The sequence below is a fragment of the Podarcis raffonei genome, chromosome 12 (assembly GCF_027172205.1).
Source record: "Podarcis raffonei isolate rPodRaf1 chromosome 12, rPodRaf1.pri, whole genome shotgun sequence".
In the NCBI taxonomy this organism is placed as follows: Eukaryota; Metazoa; Chordata; class Lepidosauria; order Squamata; family Lacertidae; genus Podarcis; species Podarcis raffonei.
Genome location: NC_070613.1, coordinates 31,670,661 through 31,689,560, shown reverse-complemented (window position 1 = coordinate 31,689,560; position 18,900 = coordinate 31,670,661). Strand labels below are relative to the sequence as shown.

The 18,900-nt window shown below is 41.7% G+C and overlaps 1 protein-coding gene across 6 annotated transcripts in view; it reads left to right on the top strand.

The window, feature by feature from the left end:
- The first annotated feature begins 640 nt into the window (after positions 1-640).
- The window catches only part of ETV1 (ETS variant transcription factor 1), a 96,776-nt gene continuing 78,516 nt past the window's right edge, over positions 641-18,900 (top strand). Inside the window, exons 1-5 of one of the 6 annotated variants that reach the window (XM_053409561.1) lie at positions 642-826; positions 1,355-1,503; positions 2,298-2,385; positions 4,310-4,357; positions 15,081-15,134. In XM_053409561.1, coding sequence (XP_053265536.1) covers positions 1,459-1,503; positions 2,298-2,385; positions 4,310-4,357; positions 15,081-15,134 — 235 coding nt within the window. In that variant the 5' untranslated portion in view covers positions 642-826; positions 1,355-1,458. Of the gene's footprint in view, positions 827-1,354; positions 1,504-2,297; positions 2,386-3,983; positions 4,060-4,309; positions 4,358-4,517; positions 4,923-15,080; positions 15,135-18,900 lie in introns of those variants that run through there. The other 5 variants (XM_053409564.1, XM_053409565.1, XM_053409567.1 and 2 more) reach the window with 5 other exon arrangements.

The window sequence follows — 18,900 nt, the reverse complement described above, 5'->3', positions numbered from 1 at the left end:
AAACCCAACTACAATGTTAATTTCACATTGCTTGTGTGCAACGGCCTTTGCAGTCTGCTCTAAAGTAGGAAATCAGCTGGCATTCGACTTGTCTCCCCCACAAGCAAGTTCTTCATATTAGGCTGCGGACCTGGTGGAGAGCTTTGGGCCAGAATCCGGCCACCGGCTGGGGTTGTATCTGGACACACAATTGATGATAAACACACAAAACAAATCGCACTTGTTACATTTAGTGCGTGCAATTGCTGGCACTGTGGGTTGGGGGGGGGGTCCCTCCAAGTTGCTTAACAGAATCATTTCGTGCTGGGGTCGGGGGCGCAAAATTACCGGATCTGGGGGCCCCAGGTCTGTCTAGAAGAGGTGCTGTGAATCCGAGAGTCGCACAGATCCTTTGCGTAAAGGAGAGTTTATTTTGGAGGACCTATCTTTTTTTAATATATATATATATATATACACACATACACACACGATCAAATGACGAAGTAAACGACCCGTCGAATCCCCTGCCGAAATCCGGGAGGATCCGTCTTTTCCCTTTTTCCCTGAGGGGGTGAGAGGCAGTCTGAGTGACAGGCAGAAATCTGATCCTGTGAAAGACGCGGAGAGCCAATGGGATGCGGAGATCCATCAGTTTGGATTGGAGGCCCCTGGAGGAGAAATAGAGGAAAAACCACCGAATAAGAAACCCTGTCAGTGGCGCTTTTCGCTTCCAAGGGGAAAGTGCTGGGAAATAATTAATGTTTTTTTTAATTAAATTTGGAGGGACTTCTTTGGGGGCGTGCGTGTGCGCGTGTGCGCGCAGCCGATCGTCCGGCGGTACCTTCAGGTGGGTCTTTGCAGCAACTTTGTTGTTCGTAGCTTCGGCTGATTACGTGGTTGTGGTTTGCAAAAAAAGAAAAAAAAGAAAGAAAGGTAGCTCAGCCTTCTCTCTCTCTCTCTCTCTCTCTCTCTCTCTCTCTCTCTCCCGTTAGGTGCAACGCGAGTTTTGTCGTGCGCCATTGCTAGTTCTGCACACGTTTACGAATGAGCGGGGCTAATTTTCCCCCCAGCGCGCTCCAAGGGACGAAACGGGCATGCCAATAAACAGCTTTCCTTCTCCATTTGATTTCTTGTATTAAAAAGTCCTTTCCTTCTTTCTGGCTGCCTTTTTCCGGCTCTTGCTTGTAACCCAGCAGAAGGCAGCGCAGAGAGCGAGAGAGGGAGGGAGGGAGGGATGTGTGTGTGTTTTTTATGAATGGGACTCTGGGAGGATCATTAGCTATGCAAATTCAAGCGGTTCATTCATGAGTGTGTGCGTGTGTTGTTTTTTTGAAAAAAAATAAATCTAAAAGCCATTTTGTGTTCTTGTTTTTAGGCTGCTGGAAGACTACATCTGGAGAAAGCCTCTTTTAAGTCCAATGTCCAGAAAATAATCACAATAACAACAGCAACAAAAAATACTCGGCAAAAGTCTGCAGAATGGATGGATTTTATGACCAGCAAGTGCCTTACATGGTCACCAATGTGAGTGATCAGTTCCAAAGTTGTTTAAACTTGGATTTCTTGGGGGTCAGGGGGAAATAAAGGGGAGGGGGGGAGGAAAAGCTTTTCAGAGGAAATATATATATATTTGCAGTGAGAGGAGGATTCCTGTGCCGTTTCTGTGAGGTAGACTTTTATTTCGATATATTCTGTTTTTTTTCTTGGAAAGACCACCTCAGACTGGATAAAAACAAAACCACCACCCCCCGCCTGCCCCCCAGTATTAGTGGAAGAAGATAAAAGCAGCAAGGTCTGATCCTGCTTTCAAAGTTTCTGCCAGATGGAACAAACTTACATTTTTAAAAAAACCTGTCCATTTTTTTTAAAAAAGGGACTTTGATGACAAATAAGCCTTGAAAACAAAGCAGCCTCTTGTTATCAGCTCCCTTGTCTCCCAACTAGCTTTAGTGAATGGTTGACATTAAAAAAAAAATACTTTTATGTAGGTGTTAGTGTTGTAAATTTCTAAATATATGTCATATACTTAATGCAGTGTTTCTCTGTACAGATGTGTGTTTTGAGTAGGTGGGTTGAGACATAAAATATTCCCCTGAAGAAGAAGAAGAAGAAGAAGAACGATGGTGATCCGATCACAAAATTCTAGTTTGCAATTTAGCTTTCGAGCCATTTTTAAACAGTTTTACCACCTATCTCTTTCAGCTCTTAATATTTTTTAAAATATACTGCCAGTGTGAGTTGTTGTGTTGCCTCTCCTTCTCTCTCCCCCCTTTTCTTTTCTTTATTCTTTCAAAGTAACCAATCTTTTCTATTTGTAGAATCCCTGTGGGAGAAACTGTAATGAGCGACCAACAAATGTCAGGAAAAGAAAATTCATTAACAGAGATCTGGCTCATGACTCAGAAGGTGAGGATTTGTGCTGGGGGAGGGAGGGTGAATAAATTGTATTTATCCCCCCGCCATGCCACTCTTGACGACATGCTGCCCTATGGTGTTTTTTCCTAAATATTTTGTTGTTTTTATTCTCCCCCACCTCCCCAAGCTGGGATTCTTGTCTACCTCCATTTATAGAAATGAGACAAGAAAACCACATTTAATGATGTGACACAAGATGACAAAAGCAATTCACCGCTAAGCTGCTGTATCTCTCCATGAGTCACCCTTCTCTGTGTTAGGTATTGCTGCACAGAAGGGACATAAATAATGTCATACACCTGAGGTGAGAATTAGGCGGGGAGTGACATGATGGACCCTAGAAGCGTGTGTGCGGCTCCTTTGCTTGGAGACCTCGCTGGCTCTCCATCGCAAGAAAGTTTGACCCTATTGCTCTTCGGAGAGATATCGAACTCGTGACGTAGACCACCTGCCCAAGCAGGGTGTTGTCCACATCGGTGATAACAGGGCAAAAGGATCTGTGGCACTATTAAAATAATAAATAATAATAATACATTTTATTTATACCCCACCCTCCGTGGCATGAGCTACTCTTAGCATCCTGCTCTCTTAATTTGGCCAGTAGCATTGACAATACCATGAAACACAAAGAGGGAAATGGGTAGCTTATACCTTAACCTCAAAAAACAGCTCATACCAGCAAGTCCCCCAAAGCTAACTTCTTAGAAGTTCATAGCAGTGTCACTGCAATCCTATTTCAGGTTGTTTCGGCCAGGAAGGAGATTCCTGCACATGCAGTGATCAGCTGTTCTGCAGTGGCATTTCTTGTACAGATTGTTCTGTGTGATGACAATCCCTTGGGCGAGGTGGGTATATGGAGACCCACGCAACTTTTTCTCACACTGCAAGCGAGGCGCTGCAGCCTTTTGTGAAGTTGGGTGCCCTAAGAATTTCATTTAAAAACCTTCACAATGTCTACACCGTCTGGACACTTGCAACTTTCTCCCCCAAGCTTGGTTTTAGCCAACAAACTTCACAAGCATTCAACATCCACCTGCAAAGACTGATCTGTAGGAACTGGGCAGTGGTTAAGTATTTGCAAATATTCTGTTAAAACTCTCTCTCTCTCAAATAAGAACCTTTTGATCATTCTGAATCAGTTTTCCAAACTGAGGACTGCTGCAGTCCTGCAAGTAACTAAATGTAAACCAGAATGACTTGAGTCCGGAAAATGCAGATATTGGGTTCAAATTCTGCTCAGGTTTGGAGTTGAGTGTGTAGTATAATAAGAAACCTGGAGCCCTTGTTTTACTCTGACATAAAAAAGCAAAAAAAATGGTGCTACATATCCAACCTGGGTGCAAATCACTGCAGCTGTTCATGCAAAGCTTTATGGAACAGGTCTTCAATTGTTTTAAGGAGAAACAAGAGTATTTTAAATGAAAACGAGGCTAGGATACTGTGCTTGGTTACCTAGGAGTAAGTCCCAGTGAAATCAGTGGGACTTACTTCTGTACAAACATGCAAACAGTCATGCTGGGCATTTGTCTTTTGAGTGACTAACAGTGCAATCCTATGTGCGTCTACTCAGAAATAAGCCCCACTGACTTCAGCAGGACTCACTCAGAAATAAGTGTGCCGGGGAAACAGACATGCTGTGCCATGTGTGCAAGTTAGCTGAAAAGGGTACTGATTATTATTGCCTGGGTTGATAGCGCAATAAAAGCGCTCGGTTACATATGTTTTTTTGTCTAATCGAAATCATAATAATGCAGCACGATGGGGGTATTTCCAGTTTGAATCTAGCCAAAATGAGATAGAATAGAATTAACAAGTATTTGTCTTTAACAGGGCTTGGGGTTGGGGAGTGAAGTACATGCAAGCACTTTATGTATAAATTGAAAGGTCCTTTATCCATCTCTTCCTCTTTTCCTAGAACTGTTTCAAGATCTGAGCCAATTACAGGAGACATGGCTTGCAGAAGGTAAGGGGAGAAAGTCCTTTTGCAAAAAAATGAAAAAGGGAAAAAACAACTCTGGATGAAAAAAGGGGAGGGTGGGTTGGTGGAGCGGGAGGGGGGGAGGAAAAAGTCCTGAACTTGCTGTCTTAATGTTCAGCCCAATTAATTGAGCTCTAAAAAAGCCACCTCATGTGTCATGCATACATTAGAGCCTCTGATGAGTTTGTCTTTAGGGACTCTGGGGCTGCTCTACCCAATGTCATCACAAATTACCAGGAGAAATTGCTTCCAGCTCACAATCACATCTGCTTTTGGCAAGAACTAATGCTCCAAGACTTCAAGTTCCAAGCCTCTGTTCAGATTTTAATTGCAATTGATCAGGTTTATATTATTGTACCTCAAGAGACTGCATACAGCCAGATCTGGGCTTGCTCTTTCCTTTAGAGCAGTGCATACAATTGTTTGGTCTTCTGGTGGAAGTACTTTTCTGATGGCAGAATATAGTTTCTCTGGGTTCATCAGGACGGGATGCTTCAAGATTTAGGTGCAAGTGTCTTCTTCCCACCTTGCTCACAACACAGAACATTAGGTGTGTATCGAAATGCTGAAGGGACAATGCGGTTTATATGTTTTTTGTTATTTTGCAATCCTTTTTTTTCTTTTAAAAAGAGAAACTGTCTTTCCTCCCCCCCTTGTTTCTTTTATTTGTGATCATTTGAAATCTGATGCCTTTGCTGCAGCACTGCTGACAGTTTTAAAGAAAATAAGTTGTAATACTGAAGTTGAATAGCTGTGAATTTTTGACTTGAACAGAATGAGATGTTAGAAGTTTTGCAAAGGCAAGGGAAGTTGTTTCTAGCTGAGTTATATTTTGATGCTGTTTTCTGTGACGCATTCGGCTATTTTAAATCCTGTTTATTTGCACCATGAAGATGACTCAATATAGATTATCTTGCATTCTTTTTAATATATATTACCTTTAACTAGAAACATCCCATCTCATTCGGATGTAACTAATACTGTACATATATTCTGACTTGCTTGTACACATTGAGAATTCAGGGTTTTATTTTTATATTTTTCAAATCTCTTGCTGAATGTGCATTATTGTTTGTTTGAATGGACATTCTGTTTCTTTCGGAGGGGAGAACCAGAAGGGAGGGTTGAATGTGATTGCTTAACATAGAAAGGAGGAAATGCTGTAATGGTATATAGACTGACTAGCTTTTTGATATTTCTCCATATAGTTTTGCCAAGTTGTTAGCACATATATAGCGTAAGCTTTTCCGTCCTTTTTTCTAATCTTTTATTCTTAGTCATGCTTTTTATATCCAGCATTAGTTATGGAGAAACCAGGTGCCTTGTATACATAAGAGATGGTTAAACTTTAAATTGGAAGAGCACTTGAAATAGGACCTGCTCACTGAAATCCCCCTTAAAATGCAACAGTGACTCATTATGTTAAGGTAACTTTACTAAACATCTCTGAACAACTTCTTACTCAGCTTAATAAACCAGAACATTATCAAAACTGCAAAAGCTGGAATGAGGCTCTTAATTCCCAACAGAGTGATGCAAGTTTTTTTAAAAAAAATTAATTACAGTTTGTTTGAATCTATGTTGCATTTGGGCTAAGTTGATAGTACCTAGGTATTGGCAGTCATACGAGAAATTATTATTGGAGTCAGTATTCTTGCTGTTGAATCATTGTTTTTGAAAAGTGATTGAGTATTTTTATACCTTCCATAAGAAAGTTTCTGTTGCCTGTTATGTTCAGGAAGAAAGGATTTGAAACCAGTCATCAATTTGTATGTGTACACATCCATGCTGGTGAATTGAGAATTTAAACTGCAATCCTGTGCACTTGGATCCAGCCCAATGGAAGACAATGAGACTATCTTCTTGGTAGACATGTATCCCATATCCGCTTTCCTGGGAGTAAGCCAGGAAACTCGGTGACACTTATTTCTTGAGTAGACATGTGTAGGCTTGCACTTTTAGTGAAGCTAAGTAAAATAAGATAGTATTACTGAAATATGCTACTTGAAAAGAAGGACTGCACAGAAATATGTATATATTGTGACCTGATTCAACCACTAAATAAACTTTTAAAGGTGGCACTGATCTAGTTACTTCCACATTACTTAGAAATAACTGCAGTTTAAAGTTTGCGTGTTTGTGCGTTGGAAGAAGAGGACTTCCTTTTTTAAAAAACCCCCAAAACAAACAAACTACACCATCACAATTTCTTAAATTGCTTTTTGCATGTTGAAGGGGGTTTAAGGATGGGATGTGGTGCAAAGGTTCAATCCATCGGGGATGCAGTGCCAACTGCAATTTGACCAGCGATGACTTTTTAATCTCTAAACAGCTCTTTAAACTAATCTCTTTTTTTACCTTTCCCTCGATTTTGTCAATTGATGTCCTCCTGGTTCTTTATAAAGTTGCAGCCCTGCCAAATTGGCCACCTTGCTACATGTTCACATAATTATTTTCATGAAGCTCTGTGGCCAGGAAAGTGACCGTGACATTTTGATTCTCTCTCCCTCCCTCCCCCCCACTTTTTTTCTTTTAAAAAACTTGGAGCAATAGCAATTGACAAGATTCTCCTATGAGTTCGGAACTCCCACTGGGTAGTAACCAGGTCAGGGGGAAAAAACCCTCCTCTCTATTGCACTGCAACATACTTAACTCTGTGGATATGAAGGATTGAGGGGGTGGGGATGAGAAAGAATTGCCCTTAATAGTTGAGATGCTTCAGCTGCATATTTATCAGCATCCCTATTCTTCTGCAGAGAATGTTGCTTAAAATGAGTAATCATAAACAGTCTATTCTCTTTTCAGTGTAGGCACAAAAAAGTGCCATTGGTAACAATGGGATTTACATATGTATTGGAGGAAGAATATAATTCAAAGTGGTGAATGGAAGCAGGCCATCTTATTTTGTCGCTGTTGTGTGATGTGTACACTGTGCCAAACCCAGAATGTCACATTCAAAAATTTGTGGCATCCTGTAGTGCAAGGACGCTGCAGAGTGTTTGACAGAATTTGTTCCTGCTTCACATGGGAGGAACAGAAGTAAATCACTGGCCCCCCCAGTGGGGGGGACGAAACAAAACTCCTGTTCCTTTTTTTTGTAGTGGTGCTGAGTCGTTGGAATCAGCAATCGATATCAGGGTACTAAGAAATAATAAGGAAAGCCTGTTAATAATTTCCTCGTTTAGTCAAACATTAATATCGTCTCCTCATAATGAAATACTACTGGGGCTCTTTTTATGCACGCATGTAAAAGTTCCCTTAAATCGGGGGAACTTGCTGTCAGGTGATAAAAGGATTTCAGTACCCCTGTGTGTGATTTCTTCCCCTGCACTCTCCATACCGTCGCTGCCCAGGGTGAAGTCATGGCGGCCCCATTCTTGACCCAGCATACTGTAGAAGCCCTGTACCGTATTTGTCGCTATTGCATAAGTTTGCTTTGACAAATCGAAGTTAGCTATTGACTTGAAATAATCAGCTCAAATATGAATGTAATGTATTTTTTTCATTATGGGAAGCTCCAGCTGTTTGTTCTGTAACAACAACAACAAAGAAGAAGAAAAAGAAAAAGGGGGGAAGTAACTGGTGCTGAAAGCCTGCTGTGTTATGTTGGAAACACTTTTGTGGTTGAAAGAAAAATAAGCTAAAAGGGAAGTATGCTTTTAAATCCTTCTTGAAAACATTTTTTAAAAAGATGAATGGAATAACCATAATGTAAATATTATAGGAGGGACTATTAAGCCCCTCTTTCTGTTAACATTAGTATTGATTTGGCAAAGTGTCATCTGGAATTTTTATGTAGGCTAATCTGTTAATCAGAAGGGTAGGTGAAGGAATTGCTTCTCTCTACAAGGCGGCGCCCAGGTAATAAGGTCTTGATTTCTTTAAAATATATTGGTCCTACTGAATATTGGTCAGCTTTGGTGAGTAAACTTTTTAAGAAAGGCTATGCATCAGGTCACTTTCAACTGTCAACACCTGTATATTATGAGTACCCTTGTCAGCTTTGACTATTGCCTCTCTCTCTTTAAAAGGAAACTAAAAGTTCCCAGTAGAAGTCAGTGCCCCCTCCCATAACACACAAATTCTCATTGCAATAGCAATGCAAAATGTGCAACATTGGTTTTTTTTTAGGTGGTGTAAATCAGTCCAACTTCCATCTCCACCCCGCTTGTCCCAGTCAAGAGAGTTGAAATAACTTTGAAACTGCAATCGTATACTTGTTTACTCAAAGGAGAGTCTCACTGACTTCAGTGGGACTTGCTCCATGTTAACTGGATATAGGATTGCAGCCTTAAGTTTAAGGATCTTGCTCTGCAGTTGTTAGTCCAGTGCTTCATAAAAAAATGTCTTCTCTTTCTTTTTAAGACCACATAATCCCATGAAGGAAATAATGTCGAGAAATCAATGGGAATTTGGAACAAACCCAGTACAGTAAAAGTCTAGAAGTATTTGAAAAATGATACTGAAATCTAGTACACATGATTATTCTTTGTTTGGGGACAGAGGTGGACTTCGGAAACAGCAGCTTCCTGAAGTTGGGGGGGTGGGGGGGTAAGCTTTTAAGTGTCACAAATGATGTTCCAAATTGGCTTTATGAGGATCAGTGAACTACGGTATTTTGTGCCATTGAGGATTTCTAGCTTGCAGTTCACCAGCTTCACAACCTTCAGGGGCTGTTTTTAAAATGCTTATAACTTTATGTTAAGTCTGAGCCGCACTTTTTAAATCGCCTCAAATTTTATACACTGTTCATATTTCAAGCAAAGGTGTGGGTTCTTAAAAGTTGTTTGCACAAAACCTTCAGCACTGTTCACAATTTTATCCAGAAGATGCAAAAATGCCCTGGCCTTTCTTCAGGCGGTCTCGTACTCTTGTAGAGTTCATTTTTGAATATTCACTGGTCACATAGAAGAGAGCAAGGTCCAACTGATTTGCTAAATTTTAGCCACTCAATAACTTGCTTCCAAAATAATCAAACTAATATTTATTCCTGGTTTGTGTTCTATATCCTCTCCCAAGGTGTCTTTGCAGGGTGGGTGGGAGACTTCTTTAAGGAAATACTTAATCCCTTCATAACCCGAAATTACTGATATCATGAGAGGAAGTGCTACCATACTCTGAGGAAAGTTCTTTAGGCAAGCAAGGGGATAGAAATAGGAGTCTCTCCTCTAATCCACCCCTCTAATCCACTTTATCTGCTCCTCTCTTTTCCAACCCCTCTCCTCCTATGTATGTCCTATAACCCTCTTCCTTCAGACAGCACCTTTTTAGTTTTTTCCTTGACTTCCCATTTATATTAAGCTTGCCTGTCCTTGTAGAGCCTGTGCCGTATGTGAGACGAAGCAGGGAAATGGATGTGTTTATGTAAAAAGTTCAAGTTTACTCTGTTTTCTCTCTCTCTTTTACTTCTATTTTTTTCCCCTACCGGGGTGTGACAAGAAAAGATTGTGGTTGAAGCCAGATGTTTCTTGCTGGATTCTGTTTTTTGTGAATGGAGGCAGCGCTCCAGTTTTGACTGCTTGTCTTGAAGAATTGCTTAGGAGATCAGCTGTCTCATTCACTGGCAGAAAGAATGACTCCTACGTCTTCTGCCTTGTTTGGCTCCAGGTCATTGTTACAGTGGGTAGAGCTGGTTTTAATTAAATAGCAGCTTCTTTTTTTTGTATGGGCTGGTGCCTAGTTTTCCATCCTCTTCTCCTCCTCCTTCCCTTCAGTGCACATACTTACTTTTTTTCCCCTGTATACTTTCCAAGAGAAGAAAGTAAAGTGATCCTCGGCTTTTGGCTTTTCTTTTGCAGCCTGCTTCTGGCTTGCTTCATGTGCTAAAATGCTGCTGTCTCTCCTCTCCTCACCCCGCTCCAGCTAACGATGTTCAGATTTCTTCTTCTCCTTATTAAAAAGGGGGTCTGAGGTTCATTTCAGTACTTGTAATAGTAATAGCAACAACAATTTGTTATTTATATGTCGCCCATTTGAGTGGGTTGCCCCAGCCGCTCTAGGCAGCTTTCAACAAATCAAAACACAACAAGACGCCAAACATTAAAAACTTCCCTAAACAGGGCTGCCTTCAGATTCTTCTAAAAGTCAAAGTTGTTTATTTCCTTGACCTCTGATGGGAGGGTGTTCCACAGGTCGGGCGACAACTACTGGGCTTTAAAATGCCAAGAGATCAAGCTGCACGGTCCTGTGCACACCTGTGCCCGTCCCATTAAGCTCAGGTTGGACTCATCATAATGCAAAACATCCTATGTAGGAGATTGGGCTGAAAGGAGCTCATGATTTTTAAATAAGCAAGCAATTTCTAGGGAAGTGGGGGGGGGGGAACCCCATCCAAAGCAAGAAAGCTCCCCTGAAAGATCTGTCTTAATGCAGTGTTGCCTTGACTTCTACCTGTGGGAAACGGTGAGAATTTGTGTGGGGAGGAGAAGCATTTGGCAACGATCAGTCTTAACCAAAGAACAGATGTTGGTCTCTCAAGTCGGTGGCAACTTGTCTATTACCTTAATGCAGAACGAACCTGACAGAGCTGTTCCCAATATTGCCACATGTTTGAGCTTCTCAAAACGCTTCTGGTGTTTATTTTCCCCTCAGTCTTGCTTCATTAAATAGAGTGGGGAGATAGTCTCCATTGTGGGTTTTTTGTTTTTCGTGTTTTTTTTCAAGGTGTAACCATTACATGCATCTAAACGTTTTTCTGTCTCCTTATCTGCGTTCGGCAAACACTTATGTTGACATGCCCTCTTCCTACCCCCCCCTGTAGCCACCATCCCCCCCCCCGCACACACTGTCACTGTATTCAAAACCACTGTAGCTTTTATGACAGCCTCACAGAATTGCAGCGTCGGCATTGACAAGAAAAGAGGAAATGAATGATATATAAATGTGCCTGCAGTTACAGCACTCCAAAGTCATATTTTTCTTTTCAGGCATCCATGTTTTTAGCCCAAGTTAACCGCCTGCTTGCTGGTCTGACTTGTAAGTCCTTCAAGGCTGAGGTATATATATGTATATATTTGAGGGGGGAATATTGTGAAGGCGTTCTTGACAAATAAGGGCCTTAATACACACTTACCTGGGAGTGTCCCATTGAACCCTGTGGGTCTAACTTCCGAGGCGACATATGTAGGATTGTGCTGTAAATCACTAATGTACGTCACCAGCCCCCATTTTAAAGGGAGGTTTTGTGGTGTTGCGGGACATGAGCTTTTAGTACTCATTCTGATTCCTCCTACATTTCATTGACATTTTCATTTCTGTTGTTAAGAAGAGGGGTGAATATTTGCTCGTATTCATCAATATGGGATTGAGAACATCTCCAAAGGGAAGCGTTTGCACCCAGGGAAGAGCAAAGAATGTCAGAGCAGGGCTCAGTCACGATTTAATTTATTCCCCAAGAGAGGTAAAGCTGCTACATTTCAGACCTTTCCACAGAGTTTTGTAAAGTTCTTTCTTAAAATAAAAATAGCTTCTTTCCCCCCAGAGTCTTTATAAAACTGGGTGTGCTTGTTTCCCTCCCTCCCTTGTATATTTTCTGTGATAGGCAACTGTGGGTGCCCCTTTATTGTGAAACTGACACATCAAAAGTCAGGGCAGATGTAAAGCCAGTGATAAAAATGAATGCTAATGGAGGATTTGTGCTGTAGATTTTCATTCCTTTGAAAGGGGAAGATGAAGCTTGGTTCTGGTTTGTTTGTAATACTACGGAAACATACTCAACTGGTGTGTTGCAAAGTATAACTTCTATACAAATGGATGTAAAGACCACATTCTGCAGCTATCATGTGTAGTTTTTGCTACATGTGTCTGGTTTCTATAACAGAAGGGTGTGTGCTGATTTACATAGATTTTGGGGGGGTTGCTTTTAAAAGAACTATTTTAAAACTAATGCTGGCCTTTTCATCCCTGGGAGGCCTTAAATATATTTCCTACTTCCAGTACACAGAGACTGAAGCTATAGGTGCTGTTTCGTTGAAATGCATTATGATGCTCAAAAAGTTTGTTTTATCCTTTTTATAAGCTCTTAAATAAATGATTTGATGCATTTTAATAGTTTTTAACTGGAAGGGTGGCAAGTTAGTTTGGGGACTTTCATTTATATGTCAGTTTCCCCTCTACAATATGCAATGCATAGTCTGTTGATCTGAATAAAACAACTCGTGCTTTTTCTCTTGCCCTTGAGAACCAGCATAGTACAGTCGCTATGTGTTTAGCTTTGATGTGGGAAATCTGGCTTCAAATCTTTCCCAAATCAGCCAAAGCCTACCTCACAGGGTTGCTGTAACACTAAAATGCTTCCATTAAAAAAGAAAGAAAAGTAGGACACCTTCTGTTCTAAGCCATTGTGGTTTCTTTTGATGTGAAACAAAAAGGAAGGTTAAGTTGTCATATGGAATTCAAATTGTTTTTAAAATCCAGTCTGTGTGGCATCTTCATAGTAGTTGGTCTTCTGTGGGAATGAGGGAGAGCAATGGAAAGGATTCCACACTGCAGTTTGTCAGCTGTTTTTTCTGTGGTCTCATGGCTTCCCCAGAAGCATTTAAAAGCGTGGTGGTTATTCTGACACCTTTTCTCCGTAGCGTGTAAACAGGAGATGCTAACTTGGTTATATAAATTAAGTTGTATAGATAATGATGGCTTTGCCTCAGATATGCCTTGAGTCTAATGATGTCCGGTTAATCAAAAGATGATCAAGTGGTGTTGGGACAGGTGTGATCTCAAAAACCAGGCCTAGATTGAGACAAAGGGAAAAAAACTTAATTCCAGGAGCCAAAGGAATCCTTACCCAAGGCTTGCTCTCAGAGAAGTCATTGTGCTGTTCGACAATCTGTCATTGGAACCCCAGGGGCGATTCAAAAGGAACTCTTCTTAGGATGTGGGGCCCAGTTATTCAAAGAAAAACTGGGTTGGCGCAAGTCTAAGCAGCTCTTTGGATCACAGCCTTAATAAACATTTTTTTATTGTTGCCTGTATGAAATCATCTTGTAGTGCTCTATTCATTCTTCTTCTTAACTCATCAACATGATTTCACGTTAGCCTTAATAGGAGCGGTACAAATGCATCTCTCTTGTGTGTGCTAAGCTAGGAAGCCTGTTTGAAAGTGCGAGTAACACTATCCTCATTTATTAGGGCTGGAAGGGTCCAGTAGTAAGTTTTTGTTCTGCTCACTCTTTTGCATAATGACATACTGCATATAAAATCTCTCTGTGTGTGTGTCATAGAAGGGTTGGAAGGGACCCCGAGGTTCATCTAGTCCAACCCCTGCCCTGCAGGAATAGGCAGCTGTCCCACAGTGGGATTGAACCTGAAATCTTGCTGGCGTTATCAGCACCACACTCTAACCAACTGAGCTATCCATGTGTATATGGGTGTATATGAGTATATGGGTATATTGGAAAGCGCGCGAGAAACAGTGTCAACTTCTGTTGCTTGATGTGAAAATGACAGTGTCTGATGGTATCTTAAAAGCAAGCTCCCAACTAATCTTGATTTTAGATGTATGTTAATATCAATAAGGGCACGACTTGTAATGCTCATTGCTGATTAATTTACCCATATGCATTTCATTAAGTGACCCCAACGATGGTTCTGATCACAAAGCAAAGTAACCCGTATTGATCAGCATGAATGTCTGGTTGGGCGATAAGCCTTTTGGTGAAGATGGGAAATAAATAAAAAATACTTATTTCTGAATTAAGATTCATAGGATTAGGTGGCAGAGCTGTAAATTTAATTTTGCTAGGAAGTAAGTTGGATTGAGCTCAATGGGCTTCATTTCTGAGTATCTATGCATAAAGAGAAGCCTTGAGTTATATGCAGCTCACTTAGAATATGCAGACGTGAAACTTTGCTATATAATATACATTTATTTAGCACCATGTGTCCTTTAAGCACACCAGTAGATGCGTAGTGGATCCCTGCTAATCTTAGCATCTGATTTTAGGGTTCTTTGCAGAGATGCTCTTAATCTCTAATCTAAATTGTGAATGTGTAAAATATATTCCTGTCTTTACAAGCATTGAGCCAAGTTCCCATTTGTGCTTGAATTGTGTGTGTGTGTGTGTGTGTGTGTGTGTGTGTGTGTGAATGATCAGTTTGGAGTTCTTGGTACAATTAACAATGTTTTAGATGGATCACAGAATTCACTAGGAAATGCATCTCTTTTCATCTCTTATTAGCAACTATTCTATTCCCACTCCCACTGTAGCTTTTCTCTTTTCCATAAACTGCTACAGTTGTTCAAAGGCAACAGCCTAAAACGCTTCCATGGTCTTCTGCATATATTATATTTGACCCCCCCTTTGCTACTTTCTCTAGTGGTACCAGCTTGATTTATTACTACAGAGATGCAGTTCTACCTCCTCAGTGTTGGTCAGATGCAAGCATAAATCTAAGATGGGCAACTACTGCCTACCACTAGTTTTACTGTCGGGGGGTACTTGGCAACTAACGCATCGCCTGATTTACCGATGTACATACTGCCATTTTCTAAAATGAGTGTAAATGTTCAGCGGTAACAACAAATGCAGAATTCCCACACTCGGAGTTCATTTTGGGTTGTTTCTCGTACATACGTCGACGTTTTGTTCATGCTAAATGATCTTCTCGATTTGGGTGCTGGCTAGTGCTAACAGTTAGGATCACTTCGATGTTTTGCTGGCTTGTGGATGTTAATTCCTTTCCTTCTGTTTCCCCCCCACCCTATCTTCAGCTCAGGTACCTGACAATGATGAGCAGTTTGTGCCAGACTACCAGGCTGAGAGTTGTAAGTATTGTATGACTCACCACTTTTGCTTCACTTAAGAAAATGTCTTACCTTTCTTGTTTTGGTTAGCCGGTGCTCACATGATAGGTGTGGTTATCAGGCCATGGCATCACCATAAAAACATGTGAGGAAAGAAATTGCCGAATTGCAGCCGGGGTGGTTTTGGTGGCGGGGAATGGTTTGGCTGAAGGCGGTGATATCATTTTTCCTTTTGTGAAGGGGCTGGTGGGTGATTGCAAAGAGTGCATTCTTCTAATATAGGGATGAGCAAGCTCTGGGCCTCCAGATGTTGCGGGACTACGGCACCCATCCTCCATGAGCACTGGCTATGTGAGCTAGGGCTGATGGGAGTTGGAGTCCACTGAGACCCAGAAGGCCACAAATTGCCCATCCTAGTTCTAACATTATGGACAGCGTAGCTTTCATTTTGTTCTCCAGTGCATAGATGAGGAACCTGTGACTCTACCAAAACTGTTGGACTCCCAACTCCCACAGGTTCTCCTGACACATAGGTTGCCAAAGTGTGCAGCATTTTGCCTTTTGAATTTCCTTCCACAGTTTTACCTTCCTTACAAAATGCAGTTCACTTCTGTCAAAATAAGATGTGAAAGTTGCCTTGTTTCTCCCGGCTAAGATGGAATTTTACCTTGGGAATTTTACCTTTTATCAGAAGGGGGAAATGTGGCGCTGAGGCTAATAAGCCATCCAAGAGTTTATGTCAGGTGTCGGATGGGCATTTTGGGGCTTCCTGCATTGTATTGCTGGAAAGAGATTCACATGTGTGCACATAACTGAGGCGAAAGGGGGTCCCTTGAGAGTTCATGCCTGCCCCCAAAGTTCTTGAGAACCGTTTTTAGTAGGTCTGTTGTTGTTGTTTTCTTAAGCTGCAATCCAATATACCAGGGATGAGGAACCTCAACTAGAGGGGCTGGATGTGGCCCTTCATGCCTCTCTGTTTGGCCCTCGGGCCTCTGCCTAGGCCACAACCCTTCACTGACCCTGCTCTAAGTCTCCGGTGATTTTACCTAACTGGAATGTGTCCTTGAACCTCTTGCTTGCCTGGATGGAGAGTGGTCTGTCTCTGGCGACATTTGGCCACACCTGCCGTTGGATGGCTGCCCATGATAGAATGTGACCCTCAAGCTGCTTTGCACATTCAACCTGGGAGTACAGTGAGCTTGCTTCTGAGTAGACAGCAATAGGCTGTTCTTCTGGAACCACTGGCAGTTCTACCAACACCTTTATTTAAAGAGTAAACCTCTTTTCCCCATGACTGATTCTGTGGCCAAAGAGTCACCACTGGTGATTTTCCTCTCTCATTTTATGTGATAAAGAGGTTTTGTGAAAGAACTCCCCGCCGCCCTGTCATTCGCAAATCATAGATACTGAAAATAACATCAAATGTTCCTTTCAGAATATGGTAATGTGGTATTTTGCCATGATCTTGTGTGTGTCTTCCACCTCAAAAACTGGCATTCTAAAAAGAGAGAGAGAAAAAGACCCATTTTCCTTGAAACAAAGCGACAGAGCTTCAAGAGTGTCCCATAACACAGATCCTTCCCCTCTACACATTTAAACAGCTTTAAAGTATGACTGGATTCTAATCCATCGTTCCCCTTGAGGTAAATATGACAATTCCAGTCAGCTTGGAATTGTTTTCTCAAATTTTACTTCCTTGACAACCCTTCCGTATTCCAGCAGACTGTATAACTAATTTTTCGCTTGCTTAAGTAAGTTATTGTTGGGGGGGGAATGTAACCTTTGAAATCAAGTACCTGTTAATTTTAACATTAAGGTGTTGTAGAAGATGACATTAAACAGATACAAGTGAAAGAAACATGTTGTGCTATGTTTAGTGATATGAGTAAAACTGTGAAATAATAGCCTGTGAGCCCCATGTCAAATGGTATCTCTCTCTTCCCCCCCCTGCATGATATGAAACCAGCTGTGTTGCCTTGAAATGGAGTTTGGACAAAATAGTTGGAGTTCAAAGACTGGAAGTTAAACTTAAGTTTTCAAACCAAGGACTTCCGTCTGCACAATACATTTGGAACAGTATGATGCCACTTTAACAGTCCTGGCTTCCCCTCAGGAATCCTGGAAACTGTTCTTCTCACAGAGCTGCAATTCCCACAGTAGTATACAGTGGTGCCCCGCAAGACAGAAAACCCGCTAGACGAAAGGGTTTTCCGTTTTGGAGGTGCTTCGCAAAACGAATTTCCTTATGGGGTTGCTTCGCAAGACGAAAAAATCTTGCTTTCCCCCCCCACGTTTTTTTTCCGCTTTTTTCGCCCTTTTCCTAAGCCGCTAAGCTGCTTATCAGCTGTTCCGCTGATAAGCCGCTTAACAGCTGATCGCGAAAAGCCGCTTGACAGCTGTAGCGCTAATCCGCTAAGCTGTCAATGGGCTTGCTTCGCAAGACGAAAAAACTGCTAGACGAAGAGAATCGCGGAACGGATTCTTTTCGTCTAGCGAGGCACCACTGTAACAGTTAACTCCTCCTTCTAGGGAATAGTAGCTCTGTGAGGGGAATAGGAGTCTCCTAAATACTTTCAGCGCCCTTAACAAACTACCGTTCCCCAGATTCTTTCAGGGAAGCCATGGCTGCTTGAAGTAGTATCATAGAGCTTTAAATGACCCATATGTTTTCAATGCCACTTCCATATTTTACAATACTGCTTCCTATATTATAATACAAGAGCCCCTTTAAAGGCCCAGATGACCCTCAGGGTCCCTCACAACTCTACAGTTCTTCCCTGCCAACACTGCAGTTCTATGTGCAAAAAAACCCACAAGTGGAGAACTCAGTTCATATATTTTGAATCTGTTACCCTTTGGGCTCCTTTGGAGGAAATTGTGGGCTGGAAAAATAATCCTACGATATCTTTAAAAATAAAACAGCAGGGGTGTGTGACTTGTGACCCACCCCACTAAATTGGGCGTCTGTCCTGAGGTCAAGGGCCATTTCTAGGTATTACCCAAATTCTTTCTCTGGGAGTGCAAAGTTCTGCTGATTGTTTCACCGACTATTGTACAAAATAAATCAATGATTCGTAGAGAAGGGCTATGAACTGTGAATGAGAAACCCTGTCAAATATTGTCAGGGTTTCTTGAGTAAGCTCTTCCCCCTCGGACAGAAATGCCCTAATCCAGTTAGAGGCTTTCTGCAGGCATAAGCAGACCTGTGCCCAGCCTAATAATAATAATGATAATAATACTTGTAGAAATGGATGCTGCAGGCATAGTTCTCATATCTGATCCAGTTGTTAGAGCTGTGTCTTTCAATCTGCCATTGGTTTGGTGAGGAATCTGGGGCAAGCAGGGAACTTGAACCCAGCTCTCACTTCCCCTGTTTGGGTTGCATTTTAAATGGCTTGAACGGAGTTCATATGCGTGTCTTTGGCTGTTCTGAACACACACAACTTTTGAATTGGGGCAGGCATCCCCAAACTCGGCCCTCCAGATGTCTTGGGACTAGAACTCCCATCATCCCTAGCTAACAGGACCAGTGGTCAGGTATGATGGGAACTGTAGTCCCAAAACATCTGGAGGGCCGAGTTTGGGGATGCCTGGATTGGGGCATAGGTGTTTCCTTAATGTTCTTTGTTAACTGGAACCACCTCAGCTACAATTTACACAATCCTATCAAAAGAGCATTTGTTTGTTTTGTTTTTTCCTTGCTTTCCCTTTCCAAAGGAAAGGTCAGGAAGCTTCCCGGGGAGTTAATCCGGCAAAGGTTGCAGAGTTTCCAACACAGATTTAGCTA